We start from the raw sequence: 14,975 nt of genomic DNA on the forward strand, positions 1-14,975 counted from the left end.
CCCAGAAGTTGGAGATATAAGACTAAAATAAGAAGACACCAGCACTGTATATATATAGATTTGGAAATCATTTGCAAAGATGATAATTTTAGATAGTAGAATGGGAGTGGATGAGAGAAATGGGAAAGATTACACGCAGAGAAGAGGTATGAAGGAAGAGTCTTGGGGAATACCCACACTTAAAGGGCAAGAGAAATATGAACCACCAGTGAAAGACATTAAAGAGGAGCAGATGAGAAAGTAGGAAGAAAAACTACAGAAAATAATATCAGGTAAACTAAGGGGAGAAAAGAATATTTAGAATGAAGAAGTGGTCAGCAGTGCCAAAAGCTGCAGGAAGGTGAAGGAGGATGAAGATTGGGTAAATATCACTGAAGTGGCAATTAGTTGGTCATCCATGAAGCTGCAAAGAGTAGTTTTTTGACATTGGTTCAGGAACTAGGCTGAAAGGGGTTGCGGACTGAGTTGTGAGGCAGTGAAAGGAGCAAGGATATGCCACTCTAAGGAGAAAAAAAGAAAATACTGTTTGAAGGAATGACAGAGTTGGAAGAGGGCACAAGGGCCTATTTAAAAATTTATCTATCTGTCTATCTAGCATTAGAGCTGGTTTGAGAATGTTTGCTGGCAATGGAAGAATTAGTAAGCAGGGAAATATGATAGAGGAGATGATCAATGGAATAAACCTTGAAAGTGATAGAATGAATGCAAGAGTACAAGATAAGCCTTGCCAAAGAAAAAAGTCACTTAATTCTCTTAGACCAGTGCAATGGGAAAAAAGGATAGGTATCTTTGGTTTTTGATACAGCTTTTGTCCAGCAACTACATTTCTATTTATTTCCTTCACTGCAGAGTTCCAGAGATTACCATCTTGCCATGTAGTTACCAGAATGACAAGGTAAAATATAGTTCAATGAATGTAATTTGTACACAAGCAATTTTCAACAAATTAAGGTCAACCAATTATTTAATCTATACACTAGTGAGCATGGAAACAAAATAAAATGGATCATGACCTACCATTCAGCAATTCAATGAGTGCAGGAATGATTCCTGATTTGGCTAGCAATGCCGCACAGGAATCATCCATAGACACAGTTCCAATCATTATAACCACTTCTAAAACAAGATCATCTTCTGCAGCACCTAGTAAAATCAAAGAGTGGAAATTGCTTATTAAAAAAAACAACTTTGTATCAAATCCTACTATAGCATCGACCTGCCTATAAGAAAAAACATTAAAGACTTTAAGTCAGTATCATGTTTTCTACCTCTTAAATTCTGTGACACACTTGCAAACTTCTAATTTTACTATGATCCATTTGGAAAGGGGAAAATGAACCTTGCCCTCAGGCACCTGCTTGGAAAGTGGAAGAGTTAGTATACCTCTCTGATAATGCAGGCATGGAGAAAGGGGAGAGTTTCAGGGACAGCTGTTTAGTTGCTATGGAATGTAGATAGCATAGCATGGATCTAGAAGAAAAGGTGAAAGGTAAGAAAACACTAATAAAAAATAATAAAATATGCAGGAGAGGACTCATCTGTTTTATGGGGGTGGGGAAGGAGGAAGAAAAACTTGGCTTACAAAGCAATGGCCTAAAGTGATATAATAGCACCATAATAAATTGTTCTATTAAGACCTTCACATCCGACTGAAGAGAGTGAGTGGCTTTATAAAATCAAACACCTAGGACGGACCTGGTTTAAGTTTATCCTTGAGGTATGGGGCCAACTTGTACTCTTTGAGAACCAGCTCCCAGTCCAAGTCAGGGATAGTAAGATTTGCTAGAGTCCCCAAACATTCTATCACAAATTCTTCTTCTTCATCATTAGAGATCTGGGCTGCAAGATCCCCAACATAATCCTAAAAAAACACAGAAATACATACTTAGTAAAGTCACAGAAAAGCACAAAGGTTACTCTTCTTTGTTCTACTGCAGACTAATAATATCGTTTAATATAAACTGTCTTATTTGCATAAATTTAAAGTGGCATGTTAAGTGAGGCATACATAAACAAATCCACTCTAGAGTCCTCATTCTCTTAGGATTTCTAACATTACTTCTGAATTTTACTTTTTAGCACAAGTATATAATTATAGCCCAATAAAATAAATGAGTTGACTAGGAAGAAACGGCTTGGCATTTATGCTTGCCATATGGGTGGTTCTGTATTACTAAACTATTGGATTTTAAATACCTTGAACACAAAGACTATAAATATATGTACATATATTTATATATGTATGTATATATTTTTTAAAAGAGATTTTCTTTTTTATCATGAATTTACTCATTAACAAACATAGATATTCCAAGATACAAAAAAGAACAGGAAAGAAGATTGTATAAAAAACTGTAAAGTTCTGTTATATAGCTTATGGGTTTTTTAAACTTTTTTTTTGGAGGGGAAAAGGCAGGGCAATTGGGGTTACGTGACTTGCCCAAGGTCACACAGCTAGTAAGTGTGTTAGGTGTCTGAGGCCACATTTGAACTCAGGTCCTCCTGACTCCAAGGCCAGTGCTCTACTCACTGCTCCACCTAGCCACCCCTATGGTTTGGTTTTTTTTTAAAAGAAATATACAGGGTGTGTATGTCTACAAAAACAAAATCACTCCATTTGTATCCTCTTCTATACTTCTTTTTCCCTTTTCATTAAAAAAAATTCCCTCACCTCCCCTCCACCAAGTCTATCAGTTGCTTTTCAGTCCTGTCCGACTCTTCATGACCCACCCCATGTGGGGTTTTCTTGGCAAAGATACCGGAGTAGTTTGCCATTTCCTTCTTCAGCTCATTTTACAGATGAGGAAACTGAGGCAAACAAGGTTAAGTGACTTGCCTGGGGTCACACAGCTAGTAAGTGTCTGAGGCCAGATTTGACCTCAGGAAGATGGGTCTTCCTATCTACAAGCCAGGTACTCTATCCTTTGTGCCACCTAGTTGCCCTATCACAACCTACTCTTTCTGTTCCTAGAACTGAAGGCCTTCATTGTAATAAATATGTATAGTTAAAAAATAATAAAATAGTTAAATATTTATTAGTTAAATCAGTTAATTAGTTAAAAAATCAACTCATTAGCCATGTCTGAGAATGCATATTCATTCTACACCTTCAGTTCATCACTTCTCTGCCAAGAAGTAAGAGGTCTGTTTTATCATTGATCTTCTGACGTCATGAGTGGTTGTGGCTTTGCTCAGAGTTCTATGGTCTTTCAGTTATTTCCCCTCAAGTGATTATTTGTGGCCTTCACATAAACTGTTTTTATGGTTCTGCTCATTTCACTTTTCATCAGTTTATACAAGATTCTTCTTATATGAATATAAAATTCTGTTACATTCATATATGACAGTTTGTTCAGCCATTTTACCAGTGGATGGATATGTATTTTGTTTCTAGTTCTTCGGAACAACAAAAAACTAATACTATATTTTTGTACATGTAGGTCCTTTTCCTCTGCCCTTCCTATCCTTGAAGTGTGCGCCTAATGGTATCACTGGGTAAAAGAGCAGGTTAATTTGAATGATTTGGGGGTATAGTTGCAAATTATTTCCCAGAGCAACTCCACCAACAATGCATTTAGTGTGCCTGTCCTCCCATAACCCCCCAGCAATTGCTAACAACTTCTTTTTGTCATCTTTGTCTATCTGGTGGATGAGAAGAATCTCAGAGTTGTTCTAATTTTTGTTTCTCTTATTACTGACTTGGACCATTTTTCTATATGGTCATTAATAACTTATACTCTTAGACTATGCTAATGAATGTTTAACAACTGAATCTCTCTCTGCACATATACATGTACATCTATACCATATATGTATGTGTATATGTGCATTTTTAAGTACAATCTGCATTAACATTTTCTCCATCACTTTTTAAAGTCCAGACAATCAACAAAACAATAAATCAAGTCAGTAGTATTTGCTGATTTCCAAGGTGAAAATGCTCATACTAAAAATTTAGCAACTGAGTCAATTTGAGCTGGCTCTAGTGTAAGCTTGCTATACTTTTTACATCTAACTGTCCATTTCATCTTTTACAATGATCTCTACCTTTTTACACAAGAATTCCCCTCTTGTGAAAAATCTTCCTTTGTCTTTAGTTTCTTTTATGATATTACCTTTTATATTTAAATCATAGATTATTTTAGGGTTTGTTAAGGCACATGGTGTGAATGTTAGTCTAAAAATATCTGCAAGACTTCTTTTCAGCTTTTCTGGCAACTTTTGTGTTTATTGGGTATTTTGTGATTTGCTGCTCTTCTAGTTTTTTTAGTTGCATTCAAAGTTTATTAATTTCTTCTTTCTTTTGTTGATGAACATGTTTAGAGAGATATAATTTCATCTAAGAACTCCTTTAGCTGTATAACACAAGTTTTGGTATGTTGTTTAATTATTGTATTTTTTAAAATAAAATTACCTACCATTTCTATTATTTGTTCTTTGACCTAGACATTCTGTAGCATTTTATTATTTAGTCTCCATTTAAACCTGAATCTTTTCTTCAAATTATTGTTAAAACTTTTATTATGTTGAAGTCAATAAAGAATATGTTCAATAACTCTACTTTTCTACATTTGCTTATTTTTTTCTGCCCTAGTACAAAGTCAGTTTTTAAAGGTACCATGTGAAGCTAATACACACACACACACACACACACACACACACACACACACACACTCCTTTCAATTCTCATTTAATAGTCGCCATCTAACTTTTCCAAAATTTTATTCAGCTCTTTCATGGTTCTTGTTGAGGAAGCACATGCTAGGCATGTCAAACTAATACTACAACCCGGACCACCATCTCTTAAAAATATCCTGATGGAGAAAACTGAGCACCCTGAATCCAAGAGCCTTGGGAAACAGTAATGTCCCTCGGGCCTGTTTTCTGTTTTCTGACCTGGCCTCCACCAGCATTACGGAGGGAAGAAATCATTGTCAGAAAAGGTCCACTTTCTTCACCACCACTACCAACTGGCCAATTGCCGTCAACAAGCAGAGAAGTGAAGCAGTCCTTGGGGGTAGTAGCACCACAAAGACCACCCATTCTCCTTCTGGCTGAGCCCTCACAGAAGCAACTCTTGTGAACAAGGGGCCAACCATCTCTACCAACTGCCAAACAACTTCCATCCACAGAGAAGGCAGGCTAGGTTAGCAAAAGCAAAAAGGCACCCTGAGTGAGAGACCAGAGGCAGCATGTGCTTGGTGAGTCATACTCAGCGAGTCATTTTCACATGGGCCACTGTCTCCTCACAGACCTTGATACTGACAGCCTAGGACCTTGACTTTGAGAGACTTTGGAATATCGGTGCTTCCAGTTAAGTGTCAAATGGTTCTTCATCAGAGAGTGATATGATTTTATCAGGGGAAATGATTTTTTTTTAAAGGGAGACTACCATCTGCTTTGCCTATGTACCCTAAGGACTATAGGAGCTTTCCATCTGACTTGCAGCTAAAACCTTCCATATGTGTTGTCTCCCCTATTTGAATGCAAGCTCTTTGAGAGCAGGAACTCACTTATTTTTCTACTTGAAGCTTCAGCATTTAGCATAGTGCTTTGTCCATAACACTTCATGTTTCATTTATTTATTGTTTTTGTTTACTCTAAGTCTGAAAGGGGCACATTAAGGCCTCAAACAATTATTATTTTGTTTCCTATTTCTCCCTGTTGTTCAATTCATTTTTCCTTTAGATAATTAGATGCTGTTATTTGGTGCATATACACGTACAAACATATGTACACACACATACAACATACATAAGCTAACAGTTTTATTTACGGTATCATTAAGGATACTGTGGTTTCTCTGCTTATCTCTTTATTTTAAAGATATTTTATTGACATCTTTTGTTCTATGTAACATGCCTCCTTAAAATATTCACAAACATCTATTTTCTCTCCTTTCCATTCCCTGGCCCTGCTGGAAAATTAACAAAAGAGGAAAAATTTGTATAACATAACATTTTGCATTGTCCTCATAACCATTTGCATTGTCCAGCAAAACCCATTTTCACACTGGCTATTTTCTCAAATGTACGTCTCACACTGATCTTAAATCTTATCACCTTTCTAACAGGAGGTGTGTAGTGTGATTCATTTTTGGTCCCTGGGAATCATGGTCTATCATGGCATTGATAAGAGTTCCAAAGTCTTTCAAAACTGGTTTTCTGTAAGTTATCATTGTATAATTGCTTTTTTAGTTCTGCTCACTTCATTCTGCATAGGTTTACATATATTCTCAGTAAATTATCCATTTTCTCATATTTTATGGCACAATAATATTCCACTTGCTTATCTTAAAAGAGGTAATTTTTAAAAACCACTTTTAAAAAACTGTTTTCTTGTCTGAGATTATGACTATCACTGTTTTGGATTTACTAGAAACGCATCTCATGTTAGTTCCTCATCTTAACTCTGCATTAATATCTTTTGTCCAGGGCCAATATGCTTAGTCCTTTTAAGCCTGTGCAGGGTATATCAGTGTGCTTAGAGGATACAATTTCCACAGGGCAGAGTTAAGATGAGGAGCTAAAGAAGCCACAAACAAAATAAATCATTTTACCAGGAGGAAGGAATGATAGGTGGTTAATCCCGGTCACACTTTGAGTATGACTACATACTGGGAAGTATGTTTTTCCTTCCATCAGATTCTATTACAATATTTCCTCTCTTGGCCAGTTACCCACTCCTTTTGCAAAGGAAAAGACGGCAAAAGAGGGTAGTATTGTCACTAATAATCTAATGGTCTGATCCTCAATTTTTCCTTCTGTTCCAGGTCCAAGTTGTTTGATCTTTCCCTTTATTTTTCTTCTTTTAATTCCCCCTTTCTAATCTAACTGCCTTTGGTAAGGTTTATTTTGTTTGTGACTATTTCTTCCCTACTTCTACCCTCCATCCCCACCTGTTGCTCTATTGACATTAATGCACTAAACTCTGTACATGTGTGTGTGTATGGTAATGGGGAACAGTATATGTGTGTGTATTCTACTTTCCTTCTCCTTGTTCAGATAAGAGGGAAGCTCATGAACTTCCTGCACTGCCATTCTTATCTTTATGTCTATATAGTCTTTTCAATTATGAAAATGAATTTATTAAGCATTTACTATGTATCAGGCACTATGCTGGGTGCTGAAGACACAAACACAAAAGAAAAAAAATAGTTCCTGCCCCTCAAGAAATTTACATTCTTTTAAAAAAGAGATTTTATTAATATCCTTTGTTTTTACATTGCCTACATTTCTTCCCTGAATCTCTCCTAGAAAACGATCACTTACAACAAAGAATTTTTTTAGAGAAAGGGAAAAAAATTCAGTAAATTCCATCAACACATTGAAAAAAATCTGATGTTATATTATATACAGGGTTCTACATCTGTGGACTGTACTCCCTCTCCCCACAAAGGAAGTTTGGGGAGTTGTGTTCTCATGCCTCTTCTCTGAGGACAAATTTGTCCTTTCTAATTTCACAATATTCAGTTTAGAATGCTTTGTGGTGGTTGTTCTTTCTATTCATATTACTGTAGTCATTGTGTATATAGTTTTCCTGGCTCTGCTTACTTCACTTTGCATCAGTTCAAGTAAGTCTTTCTATGATTCTCTGTACTTATCATGCAATTAGAATTATTATAGGCTGCAAACTCCTAACAAATGAGGAATTCCACAGGAAAAGTGGTTTAAAGATTATCTCGGAGAAATAAATGAGAAGAAAAAAAGATAGACTAAAAAAGGATAACAGATGTTCTTATCATTAGTTCCATTAGTATCCATGCAATGTCAAGTGAGTGAAAGAATGCCCCAGGAAAGTTGGAGGGACTTACTAAGGTGTACTTATGGGAGAGTTTGGACAAAAGTTATATAGTACGAGTGTTGGAGGGAATATCAGCAACAAGGAGATCAAAGACGATGATGATAACAATATCTTGCGTTCACATAGAATCTTGAGCTTTGCAAGCACTTCACATACATAATCTCATTTGATCCTAATAAAAACTCTGTAAGGTAGGTATTATTACAACTCTCATTTTACTGATAAGGAAACTGAGGCTCAGAGAGGCAGAGGGACTTGTCCAGGGTCACACAGTCAATCAGTGTCTGAGGCAAGATATGAACCTAGTTCTTTAGGTGTAAAACTCTACCCACAACTTGGTGCTGCCTCTGCAATACACTGAGGTCCTAGAACAGACTAAATAGAATAAAACATTTTCTATCTATATAGGGCAGCATTTGACACAAGTTGACCCATAATAAAGTATATGTGCTTACAATAAACAAATTTTTAGTTGGTCCATCATGCTGTGAAATGTTCCTAATCATCTTCATCAGCAGCGGATCCTTGAATTTTAGAGCCCTCTTCATAAGCATCTTCAGTCCATTTCCTATAGACAAAAGACACTAAGTGTACCAAATACAATTCAAGTTTAACTTCAGTTCAAGAGCATTAAGAAAAAACCTCTCTCAATACCAGTTTTATTAACAAATAAGTGATTAAAAGAGAAGCAACATGAAAAGAAAAAGTTCCTTTTCAGAAAATATATAAATTAACTGGTATTAATTTTGGACAACCCAAGACAGAATATAAAATTCCCCTTAATGTTCAAGAATATATTATGTTTTCATCTATAATACAAGAGTATTTTAGGATATCATAGTAGTAGTGTCTAATACCTGCAGAGACTAAAGCCAAAAAGATGGCTCCAGGATGACTTGCAGTGGTGTCTGTCCATCCTATAACCCATACCTTAATGTCTTGCCAATTGCCTGATTGTACTTTATGTTCAAAGATAAGCAGTGAGTAACCCAAGATCACTGACCTTCACAAATAAGTTGTACATTCCTCTTGTTAGCAGCAAGATTGATGCAGAAGGAGATGAGCTCTAGGTCAATTCGTTCATCTGAGCACTCAAAGAGCATTTTCATTAGCTAGAAATAAACACACACACACATATGCTCACCACAAGTTATATCACCAGAACATTTGAAAACTCAAAAACAAGAGTATGACAAGTTTTCATTATACACACTGTATTTTACATTATACACTCTGTGACAACAAAAACCTCATAATCAAGAAATAAACACATAGTGAAAAATTAATCCAATGCACGAAACTGGCCAATGGCATTACTGTCTTCTTTTGGGAACATATAAATGGTCAGAGTGTCTGATGACTAATTAAACATACAAGGCAGGTACCCAGGCTAGCCATGTATCATTCCTCTCCTGCACTCTGGACTTTCTTCACTATGGCCCTGACCTAAGTACCCTGATGTCCCACCTTCATCCCAAACCCAATTTTGTGTGTTGTCTTTCCCTATTAGAATATCCTTGATGGTAGGGAGTGGTTTTTTTTTCTTCTCTTTATATTCCCAGAACTTAGCACAGTGCCTGGCACATAGTAAGTGCTTTATAAATGCTTACTGAGTGACTGATTGAATAAGTATTTACTGAACTCTTGCCACAATGGGCCCAGGCCTGTACCAGGTGCTTCAGAGAATATAAAGTAAGTCTGAACATATTTTATATGACTGGCTTACACTATGATTGAAGAGACAAAGCCTTATGCACAAGAAATAACTATGATGCAAGGAGACAGTATGCAACACACAACTAAATTTTATAGATATATATTATATATGTATTATGTATATATATATATACACACATATCTTTATATATGTATGTATTGTGTACAGACTGCAAGAACAAAAGATATTCAGAAAAGAGTGAAATGTGGGTTGGAGTAATTTTGCAAAGGCTTCATGAAAGAGATGAACAAAGGATAATTGCTACAATAAGTACGATATATTTGAGCATTCCTTTTAAAGGTCATAATAGCTTTTGGTAGAATAGATATTTTAAAAATATAGGGAAGATCTTTTAATTTCCATGACTGTCATCAAAAATTATTTCCTAAATACTCCTATACTGACTCTGTCATTGAAAAAATTCTCAGTCAGCCTGACTGATAACTGAATCTAGTAAGATGAAATTTAATAGAGACAAAAATTTCTATTTAGGTTAAAAAATCAACTTCATAAACATGGGATTGGGAAAGCATACTTAGACTGTAGTGGATATGAAAATGACCTAGGGAGTTTGTATTAGAAATTTAGAGCTAGAAGGAACCATAGAGATTCTTGAAATCTAATGCCTTTCAGATTGAGAAAAGATTTTACTGTTGAGGCCCAAGATAAACTAGGGAGACGGAGCTAGGATTTTAACCCAGTGCTTTCTCTTATAATTCTTTTTGTGAACTGTAAGATCAATATGGTTGAACAGTATGTCACGATAGCCAAAAAAACTACTGTAAAGTAATGTTCTTCCTTACGGGGTGATTAACAAACTGGGTCCACTACAAATTTATGCTGTCTAATCACAATAGGGCCCTTACTGTGGCAAGGCAATTCTTTTCCTCCTCCTTAATTTATTTTTGATCTATTCTCCAGAGTGGCTATTCCAAATTTTCTCTTTGAAGCAGTTGTGTAATGTAGCAGAGTGATGTACTTGGGGGTTAGGAAGACCAGAGTTCAAATCTTGCCTCAGACACTAGCTAGCTAGCTAGCTATATGATTCTGGGCAAGTGATTTTCCTTCTCATTTTGGCAAAATGAGGGAGTTAGACTCAATGGCCTCCAAGATTTCTTCCAGTTCTAAATCTATGATCCTCTGCTTCTCCTCCCCTTCTCTTCATCTCATAGTGCCTTGACATCATCCCCCCCCCCCATTCTCTCCCCTTCACATCGTTCTCTTAAGAGCGGCCCCTTTTTTCCTTGCCAAGGGCAACCCTCAATCCCACTGACTTCTCTATCACATTGTCTCTATGATCATCCTCATTCTCTTCCTAATCTTCAATCTCTCCCTCTCTACTAGTTCCTTCTGTGGTGCCTATAAACACTTCCAAGTCTTCTCAATCCAAAACAAACAAATAAACAAATTTAAAAAAACACAAAACAAACCACTCACCAAATCCCACTAGTTATTATTCTATATCTCTCCTCCCTTTCTTAGACAAACTTCCAGAAAAGGCTATCTAAGGTCACTGTCTCCACTTTCTCTCCCTCACTCATTTCTCAACCCTATGCAATCTGGTTTCCAATGTCTTTACATTACTGCAACTGTTTTCTCTAAAGTCAAACTAATCTCTTAACTGCCAAATCTGCCAACCTTTTCCCAGTTCCTGTTCTTGACATCTCTGAAGCATTTGACAATGTTAATCACCCTTCTGGATACTCTCTTCTCTCTAGGATTTCATGACATTTCTCTCTCTTGGTTCTCCTACCTGCCTGAGCCCTTCCCCTTTGTCTCTTTTGCTATATCATTATCTATATCACACTTACTGTGAGTGACCCACAAAGTTCTGTTCTAGGCCCTCATCTTTTTTCCCTCTATACTCTCTCTGGGTAAATTAATTGGCTCCCTAATTATCATGTCTATGAAGATGACTCCTAGATCTACACATCTAGCCCTAAACTCTCTCTCCAGAGCTTCAGTGTTGCATCAAATACTGCCTATCAGGCATTTTAAACTTTATGTTCCACTGACATCTTAAATGCAACATGTCCAAAAAGAACTCATTAACTCCACGCCACGACCCCCCCCCCCCCCCACCCAAACCAGCTTCTCTTTTGAACTTCCCTGTTATTGTTGTGGGCTGCACAATTCTTCTGGTCACTCGGGTTTATAAACTTGATGTCATCCCTGACTCCTCCATTTTCATTCAGCCCATATATTCACTTAGTAGTTAAATTTTATCATTTCTAATGCTACAAATTTCTTGCTTGTTTCCACTCACATAATCACAAACCTAATCCAAAGCTTTTATCATCTCTCATCTAGACAGTGTCACTTTTGCCTTTGTATCTGTACACTTAGTATAGTGACTGGCATATAGAAGGGGCTATTTTCATAAATGCTTGTTGATTAATTCTCGATCTCCTATCCTAAGATGATGAATTAGAAGGAAGAGAAAATAAAACAAAATCTTTGGTAAGTAAAAAATGAAAACCCCACAATTTTAAAAGTTATTTTATACTCAAAGAGGACTAAGCAAACTACGGATTGGCTTTAAAGAAGAAATAACATAGGATTTAAAAGAAGCAGATCCTAAATATCCATGAAATAAAGATGATATTTTAAAAGCAGGTGAATTTGGCATATTTATGATTTATGACTTGGAAGTCCTTCTGTTCTTTTTAGACTGCAGCAAGGCAGGTGGATGGTTTAAAACACGTACAAACATTCTGTTGTGCCATTTCCCTGAAGGGATCCTTTTAACCTGTATGTCGCTGATACTTGAATCTTTAGAATAACATCAGGAGCAACTAAAACCTAAGATGACTATGTAAATAAAAAACTGTGTCAATAATTTAATCTGCGTCCTGTAACAGATTTCACTGGCTAGTCATACATCAGCTGTCTAATATAGTAACAATCCAAAGTTAACTGCAAACTACATAAGAGTTTTAAGTCATAATGTTCTAATTAATTTAATTCATACTTATTTTACTTGAGGTTTTCACATTCCAATCCAAAACCTATTATGGATATCTTTCAAACCTTTACTGCTTTAAGATTTAAAAAAATTGGTTAATCTCTAACATGCCTTATAGAATTATTGGTGTCACAAATAAGCATTAACTAATCTGTGATTCCATAAAATTAACACTGCCCTGATTTATGAGGCCAAAGGAGATGATAATTTAGGTGATGAAGTTATTACCTGTCAGCAATTCTTACATTAAACTCTTAAAACTTATTTGGTTTATAATTATTTCTATACTTTTTTCATAGGTCAAATTATGTTTTTTTTTAAGCGTAGCAATTCTCTCACAAAATCAAGAGAAATTAAAACTTAAAATGAATAGAATACTTTCTGATACAGAATTAGTTCTTTATAATAAGAAAAAGAAACTCACTTCAATTCCAATTAAATCTATTCAAATTTCAAAATAATAGTTTAATATGAGCTCCACGTGTACCATTATGCTTTTATTTAATTTGATTGCTACCCATGGCACTTCAAAAGTGAGTGTAATTGCTGCCAACTAGGAAATATTAAAATTAAATTTGTTCTGCTTTAACTATGTCCATTGTCATCTTTTACTGATTTAACAGGAAGGCACTAAAAGGTCTACAGCTTGTGCAATGAAGAGGCAGTAGTGTTCAATCAGACAAGTCCCATATTGAGTATCAGATACCACAGACCCAGGACTGAAATCACTGTGTCTAGACTCTCTGGCACCTGACTTCACTTATTTACCAGTGACCAGAGGCCAACCCCCACAGCTTGCTGTATTCACATACACCTCTGCACACATCTCCCCCGCCCATCCCCCCCTCCAATCCCCTGCCCCAACATCTTTGAATGATTATGCCAGAACTTTGCATGCCTCAGGAATCTCTCCTGACTGGCTACTCCCTAACTCTGCTGTTTGAAGTGATGCTCTGGTTTCTGAACTTCGGCAGATAATGGCAGGCAGGAGCAAAGGGTGCTGTCAGAAAGGACGTTTACCAGCATTCAGCTAAAAAGGAGCATGTAGATCAAAGAGGGGCCCAATAGGACAACTGTGGTCGAAAACATGTGGGTAGCTATGGAGATCCTTGCATACTGTTCTGTGGTAAAATATTAAATAACACCATGACATCATTACCTAACCATGTACTTTGATTGGCCATACCACTACTAATAAATACTTTTTATAAGCATCTGGATGGCATTTGCACCTATTTAAACAAAACATACATTTTAGAGGTCTAAATAACAATGAACTGTTAATACCTATTTTTAACTGTTAATAGAATACAACCATTAACTCCTGACTTCCATAAGGATGCTTACCTGAGATAATCCACCCATCAAGACTATTAAAAAGCAAAAGAATCTATGACTTGACTAAAATGGCCCAGCACACCAGTCAGGTACAGATAAAGAGAGCACATCAGAAATAATCTGACACAGGGAAGGTAATATGATTGTGAGTGCAGTATGTATATGAGCAACAGTGGTCAAAATCACTGTCTCCAGATTATTCAGTATTTTATAACACTGAACCTTACATTTGTAAGATTTATCTATTCAATGACCATTTAGTAAATGTGGACCATGTTCAAACCACTGTGTTTGGCAGAGGGGGAGATAGGTCCCCTGCCTGTTTATTTAACAGCAGATGAACAAAAACAGCTTTAAATTGGAAAACGAATGAAGCCTAAAATAAAGAGATATCAAGATGCACTTAACTATCTTTTCCAATCTATTTGTTACTTAGGAAAACATTCATATTGATTTCCTGTTTTACCATCATTATGACTTATTTATGCTTCTTATTTGACAATGTCACGTATATATAATGTCTATAATGTCCCTTGTTTCTTAAAACTGCTGGATACAATTTCAAAGAGAAGAAACATTCTATTAAACCCTATGAAATTCCAAACATCAGATATGGCTTTAATAAGTAAGTTAACTGTTTGTGGTCACAGACCAGTTTAAAGCTTTACAAGCACTGTAAACATTGCTTTGAACAGCCAGTGTTTGCTGCTCTGAATAGAATGTTCGTTACAGCTTAGTGAATGATTAGTGAAGTTAGAGGAATCATAGATCTAATTGAAATTTCCATGGTTCTTTTATATTGCAATAAATTTGGCACTGGGTAGTTATAAACCATGTCAACATTTCCCTTAAGTGTGCCATAATTGAGCCCTGAAGTGAAAGTTGTAGGTGGGCATCATTGCAGTAAGAAACATAGTATGCCATATCCTTTGGTTTTCTCAAGAAATTGCCTCCTTCCTATAGCAAAACCAAGGAGAAGGATGTTGATGATAGACTTTGGTAATATAACTTTGCTGTTCCCATAAAAACTGAATGTTCTAAAAGAAAAAATTCTTGGCTTTTTGGAAAAGTTTGAGGAAATTTTAATCAAGAAACACAAACCATAAATGTTCTGTAAATTTTCCATGGCAAGTTCCCATTACGGTCATGTTT

At 36.1% G+C, this 14,975-nt stretch overlaps 1 protein-coding gene across 2 annotated transcripts in view; it reads right to left on the reverse strand.

Annotated features, from left to right (window-relative positions):
- Positions 1 to 14,975, reverse strand: part of KIFAP3 (kinesin associated protein 3) — a 212,944-nt gene that overhangs the window by 79,539 nt on the left and 118,430 nt on the right. For both annotated transcript variants that reach the window (XM_036756446.1, XM_036756447.1), the window contains exons 12-15: positions 8,807 to 8,915; positions 8,259 to 8,371; positions 1,696 to 1,861; positions 1,018 to 1,143 (exon numbers count right to left, since the gene is read on the reverse strand). In XM_036756446.1, coding sequence (XP_036612341.1) covers positions 1,018 to 1,143; positions 1,696 to 1,861; positions 8,259 to 8,371; positions 8,807 to 8,915 — 514 coding nt within the window. The remainder of the gene's footprint in view (positions 1 to 1,017; positions 1,144 to 1,695; positions 1,862 to 8,258; positions 8,372 to 8,806; positions 8,916 to 14,975) is intronic.

This window comes from Trichosurus vulpecula, chromosome 4 (genome assembly GCF_011100635.1).
Source record: "Trichosurus vulpecula isolate mTriVul1 chromosome 4, mTriVul1.pri, whole genome shotgun sequence".
Classification (NCBI taxonomy): domain Eukaryota; kingdom Metazoa; phylum Chordata; class Mammalia; order Diprotodontia; family Phalangeridae; genus Trichosurus; species Trichosurus vulpecula.